This window comes from Stegostoma tigrinum, chromosome 5 (genome assembly GCF_030684315.1).
Source record: "Stegostoma tigrinum isolate sSteTig4 chromosome 5, sSteTig4.hap1, whole genome shotgun sequence".
In the NCBI taxonomy this organism is placed as follows: domain Eukaryota; kingdom Metazoa; phylum Chordata; class Chondrichthyes; order Orectolobiformes; family Stegostomatidae; genus Stegostoma; species Stegostoma tigrinum.
The window spans coordinates 113,580,937-113,596,726 of record NC_081358.1 but is presented as its reverse complement, the minus strand read 5'-3'; the positions used below and the strand labels follow the sequence as shown (position 1 = coordinate 113,596,726).

Here is a 15,790-nt window from a genome sequence, read left to right as displayed (position 1 = left end):
ACGTGAATTCAATAACACCTTTTGATTAATGCAACTTGAGCTGCAGAATTTGCAGAACCAGTATTCCACAATATTCCAGGAAAGTTTCCAGGTGAAATTAGGTGAATCAAACAAACAAGTAAATCTCAGCAGCACTTCAGAAGACCTGCTAAAATTGCAGATGCCTGAAGAGAAAAACCATGAATAAAACAAATGATGTGCATGGACAAGAAGGAATTAAAGCATGGAGAAGTTCATTTTCAAAGCAGTTACTTACAGATAATAAGTGTAGGACTGGGAGCTTCTTCTGCTGGGTGGGTTGGTTGGAGGATTTAGGCAGTGAAGGGAACGATGGAATGGAAGGAAAAAAAAGCAAATGTTAATGGATCAAAAGAAAATTAAAAAAAACTTCTTTATTTAAAAAAAAAGTTAAAATCTGTGATGGTTGAAGCTCAAGTGAAGCTAGTGGTAAAGCAGAGAATCACACATTGTGGTACGTTTAATGACAGGCCCAATAAATTAATTGGAGAATGAGAACAATACACTGTATGCATTCCATTGCTCTGAAAACCTATGGAGCATCAATATCTCACACTGGCTGCACGGTACAGGATTCAGCCATTGCTGCTTTGATTGGTGCTGCTCAAATGTGGATACATGGGGATTCAATGATCTGGAGCTGACTTCCAGCATTTACAAAACCAAATCCAATCCCTTCTCCAAAGCACGGATTGTGCCATTTCTTTAACATAGCAGCTTGATGGGGTGAAGCAGCTGGATTCAGTTGTATAAATGCTGTGAGCTGGCACCATGAATCAGAGGATTGCTGAATCTGAATTCAAGCAACAGCCACAGAGAGCTACTGCTGCAAAGACATTAAAAATGACTTCATTTGTTCTGTGTCTGAGATGGATGGGTTGGGGAAGTCTAATTATTTTCTGCTAAAATAGCTTGTCAATACTTGGCACAAGATAGCATTAGATTGTAATCTTATTTACAACAGCAGATTTTTTTTGTCAAAACTATTTTGCAGAAATATCAAGGTGCAAGGAGTAAATATGGGGAAGTTCTTTTAAAATTTATGAATCGTTGAGGAAATACTGGGCAGAGAAGGGATGTTAGTGTGATCTTGTAGTCCCTCTCAGATCCTGTTTTGAATGAGGGGAACACAGTCCAGGATGTGGCACCGTCTTGAGGAATGGGAGGGAGAAAGCAATCACATAAAAGTGGCATACATTTCAAAGTATGATGCTTCCTGAATGTCTTCCCACCATCAGGCTTGGAAAAATGCAGTGATGCCTTAGCGGAAACGATGAGAGCTGGGGTAGAGGGTGATGGTGGGGTGGCACCCATGAGGTTGGAGGTGGGCAAGGATGGGCGGAGGCCTGTGAGTACAGGGTGGAGACTTGTGAGGGCCAGGGGAGTGGGTAGCTATGAGAGCAGGATCACAGCTGTTGTCCTGCAGTTAGAGACATATAATGGCTACTACTGCCTCTGAGGTCTCCAGCCCAAAGCTTCAGCCATGAATCCCACTTTGGGAAGCTCTCCTCTTGTGATTGGCTGATACAAACATTAACTGAGTGGTAACTTGAGCTGTCACTGGCACAGGTCCAGGTGAATTTAGTAACATGGGGATGAATTCTGGTAAAAAGAACAGATTCCTACAAATTTGAAACAATGAAATTGAAAATGCCAGAAATACTCAGCAAGTCTGTCCTATGTGTTGGGGGAGGGGGGCGCGGTGAGGGGTGGGGGGGAAGCAAAAATTACATGTTGTCATTGTTAACTCTGTTTGCAGCATATTGCCAGCAATTTCTATGTTTATTGTAAACTTCATTGAAACCTCCCATTTATTTAAAACAATTTCTGGATGTGAATTTCCACAGGGCTTTCCCCAGTTATCGTTGTAACTTCAACTTAAAGAACACAGGAATGTGAGTATCAGTGGGTCACTCAGCCCCTCAAACATTTTCTGCCATTCAATCTGATCATAGTCGATCATCTACTTCAATACTATTTTCCTGCACTGTCCCCATTTCCCATTAAATCTTTAATATCTTCAATCTCTGCCACAAACATACTCAATGACTGAGCTGCCACAGTCCCTAGTGGTAGAGAATGCCAATGGTCCATTGCTGTCTGAGTGAAGAAGTTACTCCTCACTCAGTCTGAAGTGCGCTGCCTTGATTTTGAGACCGCTGATACTAGATTCCTCCAACAAAGGGCAGACATCTTTCTGGGATCTACCCTGTTAACCCTTGCAAGGTTTTTGTATCCTTCACTTTTCTGTTCATTTTCTAAACTCTACAGCATGTCGATACAATCTCTTCAACCCCTCCTCTTGAACAATGCTGCCATCCCAGGAACCATTCTGGTGAACCTTTATTTTACTCTTCTTACTTTATTTCTTAGGGCTAAAGGGATTGAAGAGTTGAAGATTGAAGAAGGGGACAAATTGGGAACAAGTGTCTGATTGGAAAATCTTCTTCACATGGTTTGGATGATAGTGGGGGGGTCGTTCAAATCTGGGATACTCTCCTCAAAACATTGCTGAGGTTAGGACAACAGAAGTTGTTGAAGCTCACATTGTTTTACTAGCTGGATATTAAGAGTTTTGGAACAAAGGTAAAGTTGCCATAGTGTTACCGAACCATTGGGCTATTCTCTCATCAGAGATAGACAACTGGTGGTGGTTTAACCTGAAGGACACCATACCTCAGGTAAGGGTAGAGATTGAGTCAGAGAGTCTACACGGTCACCTCAGCCAGTGCAGGAACTGAACCACATTGTTGGTGTTCCTCAACTTTACAAATCAGCCATCCAGCCAACACCCAGAATGTAGATTGTGAGAGATTTCAGCCAACTGAATAGCATTCAATTTGAGGGACTGAATGGTCTACTCCTGTTTCTGTAACAGTTGCTATTCAAACTCATATCCTGCATATCATGTGCCTCAACATGACCAATGGCAAGAAAAACCCACTAGTCATTTAGAAGAGATCGAAGAAAAATAATCCTATTCTGTTCAAGATGTTTGGCTTCTGTATTTTATCACTCATTCCGCTGAACAATTGTGGGGTAAAATGGAAAATTACCAGTATCTGTATTATATTAGGCAAAAACATTCCGCAAGCAGAAATACTTGTCAGTGTTAAGGTCAGTGTTGCTTGTCTAACACATAAACATTAATTGAGATGCATTAGTCTGGATTCTATAACACACATACTAGAATTTTTCTCATTCAGGTTCTTTCAATGGCTAGACCAGAGATAATTTTAACCCTTTGTCCCATTGCACACTGTTACATTTATAAGCCAGTCCCTATCTATAACTACAAATTGGGAATTTTCTCAAACACAACCTATTCAGTACAACCTATTCAGTGAGAACTACCTCAGCTTGATTTGGCATCAACTCCTGATACTATGGACGCTTGTTAATGTAACACCAGCAAGATTTAACTAATGCCCCACCACTTTAAAGGCAAGAGTTGAAGGTTTAGAAGAGTCATGAGGAAGGACTTTTCCACCCAGAGGGTGTTGGGAACCAGGATATCACTGACTTTCGAGATGGGAGAGGCCAGAACCCTCATAATATTTAAGAAACATTTAAATGTACACTTGCGACACCAAGGCACGCAAGTTTAGGGGGTGAAGTACAGGAAAGTGGGATTAGGATAGTTTTGGCTAATGCAGACATGCTGAACCGGGGCCTTTATTGTGTGTAAATGTCTTTAGCTTTGTGCTGTCTGTTCATCATCCAGTTACATTTCAGTACTCATTCCCCTGACTTGCCTTCTTGTTCCTACCATGCCACTTCTCCTGCTGTCATTTGTTTGACATTCACAGCTAATGAATAACGAGTTCACCACAACCATTACTCAGCAATCAATTCAACATAAGAAAACTTGAGACACTGTGTCAGCCAAATTGAAAAATGACCATAGAAAATCTTAGTAACTATTCCATGGATCTAAAATTTGCTCTGAAAGTTTTCCACGGATGAACTATAAGCTGAGAACGTAGCGCCTCACTGTGTCTTCAGTTTTTTGATTTTTCCACAAAGAAGGAAATGACAATCTCTGATTTGGTGTCGTTTGGAGGTGGGAGGGGTGATGGTGGGGGAGGGTGGGGGGGGGGCGGTGGTTTGGGAATGGTTCAAAACTTGCTTCAATGGAGAGACTGCCTCAGCTCACAATCAATTGTAACTTCATAATGGCCAGTGTTTACTTTGTAGAATACAATCCTATCACGACACAATATGCACCGCACAAAAGATATACACAGCGTGTATATAAAATGTACACATGGTGAGCAACACTATTAATACATCGATGAAATAAACATCTGCTGGTGACCTGAAGAAATAGTTCTCTCTTGAAGGTTAATTTATTACTTGTCTGCGCTGATGTGAACTCCATGTAGGGCAGACAGACTGCAATGGAAATTGCATTGTGCAGCTACTAAAGAAAGAAGGGACTGGGGCCTGTGGGTGCGAAGAACAGAGGGATGGGCCAATAGCATAGGGTGCCATGCCTACCACTGGCCTGCTCGCCCCTGAAATAATCCCACAGAGGACAGTATCCTGTCACCAGGTTGCACTTTACTCCATGTGGAAAGAACTGGCTCTGGCACAGTCTCTGAGACACTCCTGTTCTTATTGATCAGCGGGGGCTCCCTAATTGGACCACATCAACAGCCCCAATCAGGGAACTCACATTATATGTGGTCTAGCTAGCTGAACTCATTAGAATTACTCCAGCCGCCACCCTCATTTTATGAGCAAGGTCAGGAGGTGTTGCGTGGGCTGCCTGTCTGTGACCCCCATCGCCACTCAGCTTTAGCAGGCAGCACAAGAGGTAATTTCAGGTAATTAAGGGAGTCAACTTAGTAGCCCAATCCAAATGGACACACATGGAAATTCCTAGAGTCATGGTTCTCAACTCATAATGCAATCAACAAACGTATAGAATTGGACCCCATAGATATACCCAAACAGATCAAAACTGGAAATGGCACAATTCTCTATAACAGACCGCATGGTATAAATTCCAAGTGGAGTAGAACAACATTGCTTCATTGGAGGCCTGACTGATGATGTAACCTCACACGGCGACGCAACGTCTGAATGAAAACATGACAGCTTGGTGAGCAAGTCAACAACCTCATCTGCAATCCTAGCTACAAATTGGATTGTCAACAGGCTAAATAGCAATTCTTTGCAGGTGCAATTACTTCTTGGCCTTGATTAATCAGACTGTAGCTCATCCCTTCACTTGCTATTCAGCTGTTGACACTTTACTCACATTATTTGACACTTTTGATCACCTGCAAAAACGTGTTATTCAGCCTGTCAACACTCTAATCACACCACTTGTACTATCTTTTAATATTTAATTACCTAGGATTATCTTGCAATGATCTCTCTGCCTATAGGTTCTGTGCCTGCGTACTTCCCTTGACTTCATCTGACAAAGGAGCAGCGCTCAAAAAGCTTGTGATTTCAAGCAAGCCTGTTGGACTATAACCTGGTTATTTCTGACTTTGTAAACCCCAGTCCAACTCCGGCACCTCCACATCATGGTGATCACTGGCTAAAATGAGTCACAACAGTGCCATGGCACCCTTCCACCCACCCAAGGAAAGGTGCCAGACAGAAGATTGCCATGCAGTTCTTTTCATTGTCATCCTCCTACCACATTGGTAAAGCATAAGCATCTAATTTGTATCTCCTCAGTAACAACTTCACAGGATCTGCACTGCCTTGGCTATCTTGCACTTTGTAGGCAGGGGGTTCTTCATTTTGACAGCTGAGAAAGGGCTCCCCCTCAGCAAGGCTAAGGCTGATTCCCCATGCAAGAAGATATAGCTGCCACTGTCTAAGAACCATGTCCCGTTTTCCGTATTCAGAAGGGCAACACGTGTAAGAAATTCTGTAAAGGCGTTTCTGAACTGTACAAATTTTCATTCAAATCTCTGGAATCCTCCAGGACAGGAACTCTTCACTTCCACCTGTGTCCACCAGACTTGTAAATCTCGCTCAAAAACCTCATATGGTTGGGTCACCAGTTCTGCTGGGACATATTGCTAGAGACATGAACTTCTCTGCCCATACAGAGTAAATAAGAGGGAAACTGCTCTCATTTGTGGCAGGATTTAGAAACAGGCAACACAGATTTCAGCGTCATGCCAAAAGAAGCCCCAGCACACATGAGGAAACAACGAGGTTGTTGACCAGTTCTGAAGAAGAGTCATCACACCCGAAACATCAACTCTGAATGTTTTCTTCACAGATGCTGCCAGACTTGCAGAGCTTTTCCAGAAACTTCTGTTTTTGGATCTTTTCAACACTTGACGATATGCAGTGCTCTAGATAGTCTTTGTGTTTGTCTTTACAGCTCACCTTTCATATTTAATTTGTACTGCAAACTATGAAAGTTCAAAATGATGTAGTAAATTGTAGAAAGAGACCAATGAATACTTGGACTTGGTTGGATGGTGAGTGCTATGAGATTACTGCACTCAGAAACAGCGTTGTTAAATGAAGTCTGTTTTGTTATCTTTGAAACACTTTGAAAACCATCTGTGGTAGACTTCTCAACCTGCATTGAACAGCCTCGTTAATTTCACAATTACACGGAACTTGCCTGGAGCAATTTGGGTGCATTTTTCTCAAGATGCTTTCTAATCTTTGAATGTGCACAGGACTCAATCAGGTACAGCCCTTGATAAGACATTTAGCTCGCACATTTACCTCCTGCATATCCTAATTCATACGTTAGACAGTGATGGATTATGACGATTACTTCTGCAACTCACAGGCATTTCCTGTGAAACACAAACCTGTTAACAGAGACCAGTTTGAGCTGAACTGCATTGCTGTGACAATATGTGTGGCCTGTCACCATTTCCAATTAGAATAGCATCCTGGATCCTTTGTGGATTCTCAAAGAGAATGAGAAAGTCACTTCATTTTATTTCATCTTTAAAAATGTTCCAGATTAGCTTTTGTGAGAAATAATTGCAGACCTATCCAGCTGACTAACACTTAACCACGTATGCTAGGCAACATCCTACTTCAATGACTGGTGCCTTCTAATGCTACATTAGTATTGAGCCTGTTTTCTTATTGTGAATGCTCATGGCCACAAGACATTAACAAAAGGCCATCATAAGTGACAGCAAAGTCCATATTCATTAACGTGATTAAGAAAGGCTACATATTCAGTGTTTTTAAGCAAGTATTGATCACAAATATTATAAACCTCATATCTATGAAGGCCGTACTACGTGTCCATAAAGAAATGAATAAGTGGCCCAAGAAATTAGAGCTGATGTTAAAGCTGTTGATCCGTTTGGTTCTCCTAGGTTCCCACTCAATGTTGGAGTGCCACAGCAAGATGGAATTAGATTTGACCTCATGTGATTTTTCTAAGGTCATAGCAAGCCATAAAATGCCCAAGGATCTCCATAGGGACTACATTTTCACCCCCACAAATTGTCCAGAGATAATAAAAAGCACCCTTCTTTTTTCAGAAAAACAAAGGCATTTGCATATTATTTTAGAATAGTCCTGCTCCTGATGCCCAGTGACTTGTAAGACAAATTCCTAATACATGGGATCGATAATGCTTTATCAATATTTACGGGAGTGTATTTAACTATTTTGTAGTTTTTCTGTAAAGGTGAAACGCCAGTGGCCCTGACCTTAAAAAACATTTATTTTCTGTGAGGAATAAATATGTTAGCATTTCAAAACATGGACCCATTAAAGTAAAGGACTACTAATAAATCCAAGTCAATTACTTCATGTTATGTTGTGCCACATTCCTCAGAACTGCACAAAAGAAGTGTTGATGCCAAGGAAAAGGATTTTATTTTGCTACGGTTCCATCACAATTGCTTGTCTGTTGCCTTGCACATACCTTTTTTTCATGACCAAAACAACACCAAGGAAAATGATGACAAACAGGAGAATTCCAGCGATAACCCCAGCGATTTTTACAGTGTGGTCTGTCTGCTTTTCTGGTTCTTCAGCGCTTGGTTTGCGAGTTGCACCTCCTGAAAGGCAGTAAATTCAGACGGAAGGAAATTAAAGAAAAAAGAAGTCCACGTTTATCTCCACCTCTACCTAGGGAAGAAAGATTTCCCTTGATCATTATATTCCAAATACCATCACTTTGGCCTCAAAATTACACTGCTAAGATTACCATAACGGCCACTTTTGACATGTTCAAATTAAGAAAGTGTTACATTGCACTGTAACATATGTATTCTTTTTTTATTTTAAACGAGTTGGGGTGAAATTCAATCTAACTAAAAATCCATTCATTTAAAATAGCAGACATGGAAATTTATTATTAATGTGTTGAATATTCTTTGTTATAAATAAATATAATATGTGATTGCAGATACAAATATGTTTCTATATTTGCTGATCTTAAACAGCATTTTAAGCCCACTTTTCTTGAAACAAAAAATGCAATTTTAAAAAATACTTTGTTCTTTCATGTATATTTTATTTTGAAATATACCACTGTGGTGAGCCGTAAAGTAAATAAAAACATGCAATGTAGCCTTCATTATGTCAGTGGTTATCAAGCCACAAGCCCCAGCAGTGAGTTTTCAATATTGCCATAAGAACTGACAATGTCATAAACGGATACACTGGGGCAGGGAAGAGTCAAATTCTCCACCCACTCTTCATGAATTAACTCTTGACCCCAAGATATTGAAATGTCAATAATTCTTCAACTTGTTGCTCCTGTATCTAAAGGAGGGTGTTAAGCTGATTCATCATGCATTTCCTCTCTGTTTTTCTCTAAGCTGTACAGGTCTTGCCTTTGAGAGATGCAAATCGTAGTTGCACATCTCGCCCACAAACATTTATTTCCTAACAACTTATTCACAAACTAGCAGCCACTGAATGGTCTCAGAAATATTTAATATCTGTGTGAATGAGATAACTAGCATTGGCACTTGGAGGCTTTCTTTATCAATTACCATTTGTACTGTTTACCATATAATGTGATAGAATGTCAAAAGTACAATTGTCGAAATAACCTTTTTCTCATCTGCGTCAATCATAATAAGACAGATGCTGGAAACATTGAATTTATTTTGTCAATGCCTCACATGCTCCACTGTGACACAGTATCATAGTGCACAGAATGAGGCCATTTGGCCCTATTATGACCTCTGAAGAGCCTGATAACTTTTGAAAATAAGCTTTAATCTCCAAGGGACTGTCTTTTGAGGACAGCTTGAGTAGATTAGGCCTGCATTCATTGAAATGGAGAAGATGAGAAGCAACCTAAAATTCTGACTGGACTTGACAAGGTCGTTGCGGAAAGGTTGTTTCCCCTTTTAGGAGAGTCTAGGACCAGAGGGCATCATCTCAGAATATGGGACTACATACTTAAAACAGAGACGAAGCGTATTTTCTCCTCAAAGGGTAGTGAAGGGAAGAACTTTTACTGCAAAGGGCTGTCAAATTCAAGGGTGAGATAGTGAAAATTTTAATTAAGAAGGGAATAAAGGGTTATTGGAAACAGGTAGGAAAATAGAGTTGAGGATTAAAAGATCATCCATGATCTCATTCAATGATGGAGCAGGACTCAGTGAGGTGAATGGCCTGTTTTTACTCCTATGTTGGATGCCTCAATGGGTCATTAAAAGGGCAAAATAAGAAAATTTCGTAATTTATCACTTTTACTGTAACAAAGGTCTAAAAGCACAATTGACAAAAGCTATGTTTGTAGAAGATTACTTTAAACTGCAAAATAGAATATCCAGTTTTCCTTTTAATGCCAGTGAAAACACACTGTACAGATATATGCTCCTTTAATTCGATGTTCTCCTGGAATCAGTCAAAGGTGATTCTTGGCTCCCATGGATTTACCTCTGGTCTTTTCCTTTCTCAGTCTGGGAACGCTTAATCTCAGCCCTGTCTTTTGCAGTGATGACTTTCCCTTGGAAATTCTTTGTCTAGTACAGGCTAGATGAATTTTTTAAACCCTCATTTAAACACCTCATGATTTGCTCTGTTCAATATGAATATAAAACTCCTAACTGCAATCCTGCCTAATGAAGGACAAGAGTCTTGCTGTCTAAAGGTATTTTCACTCTCCCAGATCCTGACAAAATAACCTCATCAATTCAGGGGTATCTTAGACCCTTCCTCTCTCAGACCCCATGGGGAGAGATTGAAGAGACTCAGAGGATCAAAAGATCCACATTTGTTTCCAGGCAGACTTCAGAACAGGTCATATGACCGCCTTAGTTTTAACTTTAATTAATGAAATAATTCCAAAACCTGACACTGTTACTATTTTCATAATTCTAACAGCTCATTGTGCCTGCGGTAATACTTTGATCAAGGTCACGTATTAGCTCCTCTTCTCTCTCTCTTTACACAGTGCTGTAATTTTGTTTTCTCTCTTTAAGTGATTACCCAGTTTCCTTTCCAAAATTCCAGTTGTGTATTCAGGCAGTGTATTCCACACTATGACATCTCGCTGTGTTAAAGGAAAACTGTGCTCATGTCACCTCTGTTCCTTTCATCGATAGTTGGAAATCTCACCATCTCATCCTTGTTTAGCCCTTACATAAAATATTGAAGCACTGACCACACAAGTTCTCTCGTTGTTAGCAAACTGACTGATTTGAATATGAATTTTCAATCGCTGGCATTATAGCCTGTCTCTCAGCTTATCAAACAAAATCCTTCAAGCTTTTCTCTTTCCTGCAGATGCTACTTGAAATGAGGTCGAGCTCAGTCCATTGTCTTTTTGTTCAAGCCTGAGCCTAGATGCTTAGAATTAGAATGACACATTTTTGCCTGACAGCATCAGCTCAAAATTAAGTGTAGACCTGCATGAACACAGCAGGCCAAGCAGCATCATAGGAGCAGGAAAGCTGACGTTTCAGGGGTCTAGGCCTAAAACGTCAGCTTTCCTCCTCCAATTCTCCAGCATCTGCAGTTCCTACTATCTCAGCTCAAAATTAACTTGGTTTCCCCCACAATCTCCATATGCTAGAGAGAGTGGGGAAATTTAGGATTATTTGACATTTTTAACTTAGATTTTATATTACAAGGGGTCAGCAGGTGGACCACCTACTCAACCTGATTAGAATCCCAAAGGTAATCAACTTGAACCAAATCATGACTAAAATCTATTTCCTTCTGAAAAATGTGATTAATGTAAATAGCAACAGAGCAAAAGGAAGTGACTGTATTTGGTTAACATAAATAAAGCAGCCGCAGTGAAGTTAATTGTATTTTTAGAGTGAATTAAATGTACAGTGAGCAAAGACATATTGCCAGCCATTTGTTTCAATAAAGCATTATAGACCATTCTTACATGGGTGCACACGATGTAGCCTCTTAATATCTTCACATTACTGTGCTGTGTCATAGCTTGGAAAATCATGGTTGAAATATAAATTTATCTCAGAAATACAAGAAAAAGTGAGCAATAAATCATAAATGACATTGGAAAGCATTAAAATGCATTTGGTTTGTGTTGCAGAGGGTATAAAAGTCTGTTTCAGTTTACATCAGACTCCTTTGAGACAGTTAACCCTGACCCTCTGCAACTGTACCCATGGAATCACACAAGGTTAATATATAAAACAGTTTAACCTTTACCCAGCACATCAGCACAGAAGAGAAAAATCCTCACAGCTGCCAAAACCTTTTAATAGCATAAGCTAATATTTAAATAAATAACCAAATCTGTCAAATGTGGACAAGACAAACTGTCACTTTGGTAAGATCACTTGAATTCTACTTCTGTTTGTTTCTTTTTAGGTGTCACTTACAAGTCAATTTTGGTGCTATATTAACTTGTGTCTTCTGCATATGTTCATATCAGCATGTTGGCAACAATGAATCATACCAATCGTTACTCTTTTGCACCCCACCGCTACTTATCACCTTTCTGATATACAGGTCCACACATGTGCTCAGTCCTTGGAATACATTTCACTGAAAGACTGACATAGTAAATGTACTTTCTACCTTAGTGTTAACTTAATCAGAACTGGCCAGGCAAATGGAGAGATTCCTTGCTTGCTGTTCAAAATAACTTGCTTTTTCATCAGTTACCTAACTGGTTTTGAGTAACATACAAACAGATCAAAGTTCTGGAGGACAGTCATTCATCAAACAAAGTAGACTTTTTCCTAAATAAATACTTCATTTGGAAATTTGGCGAACACAAAATGATAGTATTCCACTAAATGTTGCCATAAAGCGTATTATTTCTAATCTGTTAATTTGGCCTATGATTCTTTGACCTTTTAGTTAGGTACTTCCAAAAGTAATACAAGAAAAGGATTGTTCCTTTCCTGATCTCGAGGCATCCAAACCACCTTACAGTCAATGGAGTACTGTGGTTTGTAACCATTGTTGTAATGTCAAAAGCATGGCAGGCAATTTGCACAAAGATTGTATGAACAAAACGTCATAGAGACAAGATAAGCTGCTTTCAGTTGTGATGGTTGAAAGATAAACAGCGGTTGGGCTATGTGAAAGAATTCACCACTTCTTTGAATTAGTGTCACAGGATCTTTTAAATCTAGCTCTTGGACTGACATCTCAGCCAAAAGGTGGGTAAATGCAAATCATTGCATTTGGTAAAAAGGAACAAGGGCAGCACTGATACAATTAATGGTAGTGTTGTTGAACAGACAGATCTAAGAGCTCAGATACATAATTCTTTGAAATTTGCATATAGGTAGACAGAGTGGTTAAGAAGGTGTTTAGAGTGCTTACTTTCAATGCTCAGACTTTTGGGTTTAGGAGTTGGGACATCATGTTGAGTTTGTACTGGATATTGGAGAGGCCACTTCTGGAGTAGCATGCAAAGTCCTGGTTTCCCTGCTATAGGAAGGATATGATTAAGTTGGCAAGGATACAAAAAAGATTTGCCAGGATGTGTGCTCCTGAGATGCTGCTTGGCCTGCTGTGTTCATCCAGCCTTACATTTTGTTATCTTGGAATTCTCCAGCATCTGCAGTTCCCATTATCTCTGTTGATCAGAATGGATTGTTTGAGTTATAAATATAAGCTGGATAGAATGGGACCTTTTTTCACTGGAGCGTAGAAGCTGAGGGGTGACTTTGTAGAGGTTTATAAAATCATGAATATCAAGGGTCTTTTCCTTAAGGTGGGTGAGTTCAAAACTATTTTTAAGGTGAGAGGTGAAAGATTTAAAAAGCATGGGGGGCAACTTTTTTTACACAAAGAGTGGCTCATGGGTGGAAATGAACTGCCAGAGGAAGTTGTGGATGCAGGTACAGCATTTAAAAGGCATTTGAGTAAGTATATGAATAGGAAAGATTTGGAAGGATATGGGCTAAATGCAGGCAAGTGGGTCTAGGTTAGTTTGTGAACATGGTCGGCATGGGTTACTTGGACCGAAGGGGCTATTTCCATGCTGTATGGCTCTATGAGTCTACTACTTCCTGAAATGCAGCACTCAGTATGGCAATGGAATGTCTGCCTAGCTTTCGTGCTCAAGTCCCTGAAGTGGGATTTGATCTTGAGGACTTCTGACTGAGGCATACAAATACTACCAGCTGAAACACCAGCAATACTTTCAAAAGTGAGACCTTATACTAGATCTAGGCTATCCAGAAAACAACCAGTGAAAATAGATATTCTTCCATGCCACCAGAATATTTGATAATTGCTAAGACAATCTCATTTACAATGCTTAAGTTGCCTGTTAACTTCACTGGTAAATGCACTATTTGGGGTGGTCATATACATCAGGAAGGCTGAATGATCTGAGTGAACAGTGGTTATCTATTTAATATGGAAGGCACTATAACCATTCATAATGTTATAGAGATAGACTTCTGGTTGATAGATAATTTGCGTCTCTGCTGAGCAATTTCAGTTAGTTATCCGTGGACGGTGAGTATCTGCATATGTTCAATGGCAGGAGGTCCTTCCTGGCACAAAGGAGATGGATGGGAGATTCAACAGAGGGGTACAAGATCGTGCTAGATTCAGATAAGGTAGAAAGAGGAAAGCTATTTCTGGTGGATGATTTTGCAAAGACCCGGGAACACAGGTTTAAAATTTTGAGTAAGAAATGGAAGGGGGAATCTGAGGAATAACCTTTCTTTCACAATGAGCAGCAATGGCCTGGATTTTGCTGCCATATGACAGAGGTGGAAGTGGAGACAATGAACCATTTCAAAAAGAAATTGGATGGGCAGGTGAGGGAAATAAATTTGCAGTGGTCCAGAGATACAGAGAAGGAAGAAAACTCCCTGGCTATTCAAAAGAGAACCAGCAAGGATCTGAATGACCTTCTTCTGAGCTATAATGATGGCATAATTTCCCTTCTCATCTATAAATAGCCACCTGAGATGCTAAGCCCTAGTTCTAGACACAATAATCTGGGGAAATATTTTTCCTGTTGTTGCTCTGTAAAGCTCCTTTAAAATTTTATATCCAATTGCATTGTGTTTCATTTTTCTGAAACTTGAGGGAATATTGGGCAATTGTCTCAATATAGGAATTAGGCTGGTGAAAACTGTAAGGTTCCAAAGCTGTCTAGAGGCAGAATGTTCTATTGTTAACAATTCATTGATAGCATATAAGTGTCACTGGCTGGGCCAGCATTTAGTGCCTTTCTATAGACTACTCCTGCTTCATATTTCTCTCTTCATTGACTCCATTGATACAAAACCATATTTGTGGAATTCTAAATGAATTGTTTCAAAAAACTACCTGTGTCCAAAGTATCCAAATAGTACTCTTGTTGACTATGCTGGAAGCTGATTTTGCATTTCCTCCTTAAAAATATACACAAGCAAATGTAGTATTCCTCTGTTCTGTTAAGACTTTGCATTAGGTTGGGATTGCCATACATCGACACATATTAGCCCCAGTTAACATTCACAAACAAAATGCAAGTTGAAAGCATGCAGTGAGAGAGATCCTAAGTGCATTTGTTAGTTGTAAACTTCCAAAGGTAGACACAACACAATGAGTTTGCTGTGTGGAAGGTAACAAGAGAAAATAAAACCTCTAAAACTGAAGAGAGAGACAGAAAGAGAGAGAGAGGGAGAGAAGGGGAGTGACTGAAGAAGAGGCAAAAAGAATGGCATGATGATTTGGTCTGTACTTGAATGTCTGACCTGTTTGTTGGTTGTCGCCTGCAGCAGGGGCGATGCGAATGTATGGTGTTGTAAGCTGAGTCACAATTATCGCAGCTAAGGCAAAGGAAGATTTTCCAGGTCAGCATGCATGAGAAAAAAGCCAGACTGAAGCTAGACTAATAACAAGAATTACTTAGCGATCATATGTAGTATGATACCATATGCCTAAGAAAGTGAGCAACACAGACAACATAACTTGATCATTTCTGAGAAGAGTGGTATGTGCCCAAAACTTTTCATCGTGCACACTTCCGGACGAATGCAAGAATGTACAAATTTCACACTATCTCAAGAATTTATGCAACAGGTAAAAAGGGTGCTGACTGGTTGGGAAGTCAACTCGAATTGGCCAAGGCTTTGTCCTGGAGAAACCAATGTCTTGGCCAATCAGAGAGGACACACCAACCAACCAGCCTCCTTTTCTCCTGTAATATAAACTGCTGTAATTGTTTAAAATTTTGTATTCTCACATTTGTCCTAAAGATTGCAAGATAAACAATTTTGGCGATATGTCTCTCCTTTTAGTAATATTCAAGTTCTGCACTACCAAGTGACAATGTTACTTATCCTGTTGAGAACCCATTTATTTTGGTTATAAAATAACATAAACTCTTGCATCAATTTATTAACCC

At 39.8% G+C, this 15,790-nt stretch overlaps 1 protein-coding gene across 3 annotated transcripts in view; it reads right to left on the bottom strand.

Annotated features, from left to right (window-relative positions):
* Positions 1-15,790, bottom strand: part of LOC125451651 (receptor-type tyrosine-protein phosphatase mu-like) — an 820,886-nt gene that overhangs the window by 220,763 nt on the left and 584,333 nt on the right. The window contains exons 14-16 of one of the 3 annotated variants that reach the window (XM_059646218.1): positions 15,138-15,212; positions 7,904-8,039; positions 257-286 (exon numbers count right to left, since the gene is read on the bottom strand). In XM_059646218.1, coding sequence (XP_059502201.1) covers positions 257-286; positions 7,904-8,039; positions 15,138-15,212 — 241 coding nt within the window. The remainder of the gene's footprint in view (positions 1-256; positions 287-7,903; positions 8,040-15,137; positions 15,213-15,790) is intronic. The other 2 variants (XM_059646219.1, XM_059646220.1) reach the window with 2 other exon arrangements.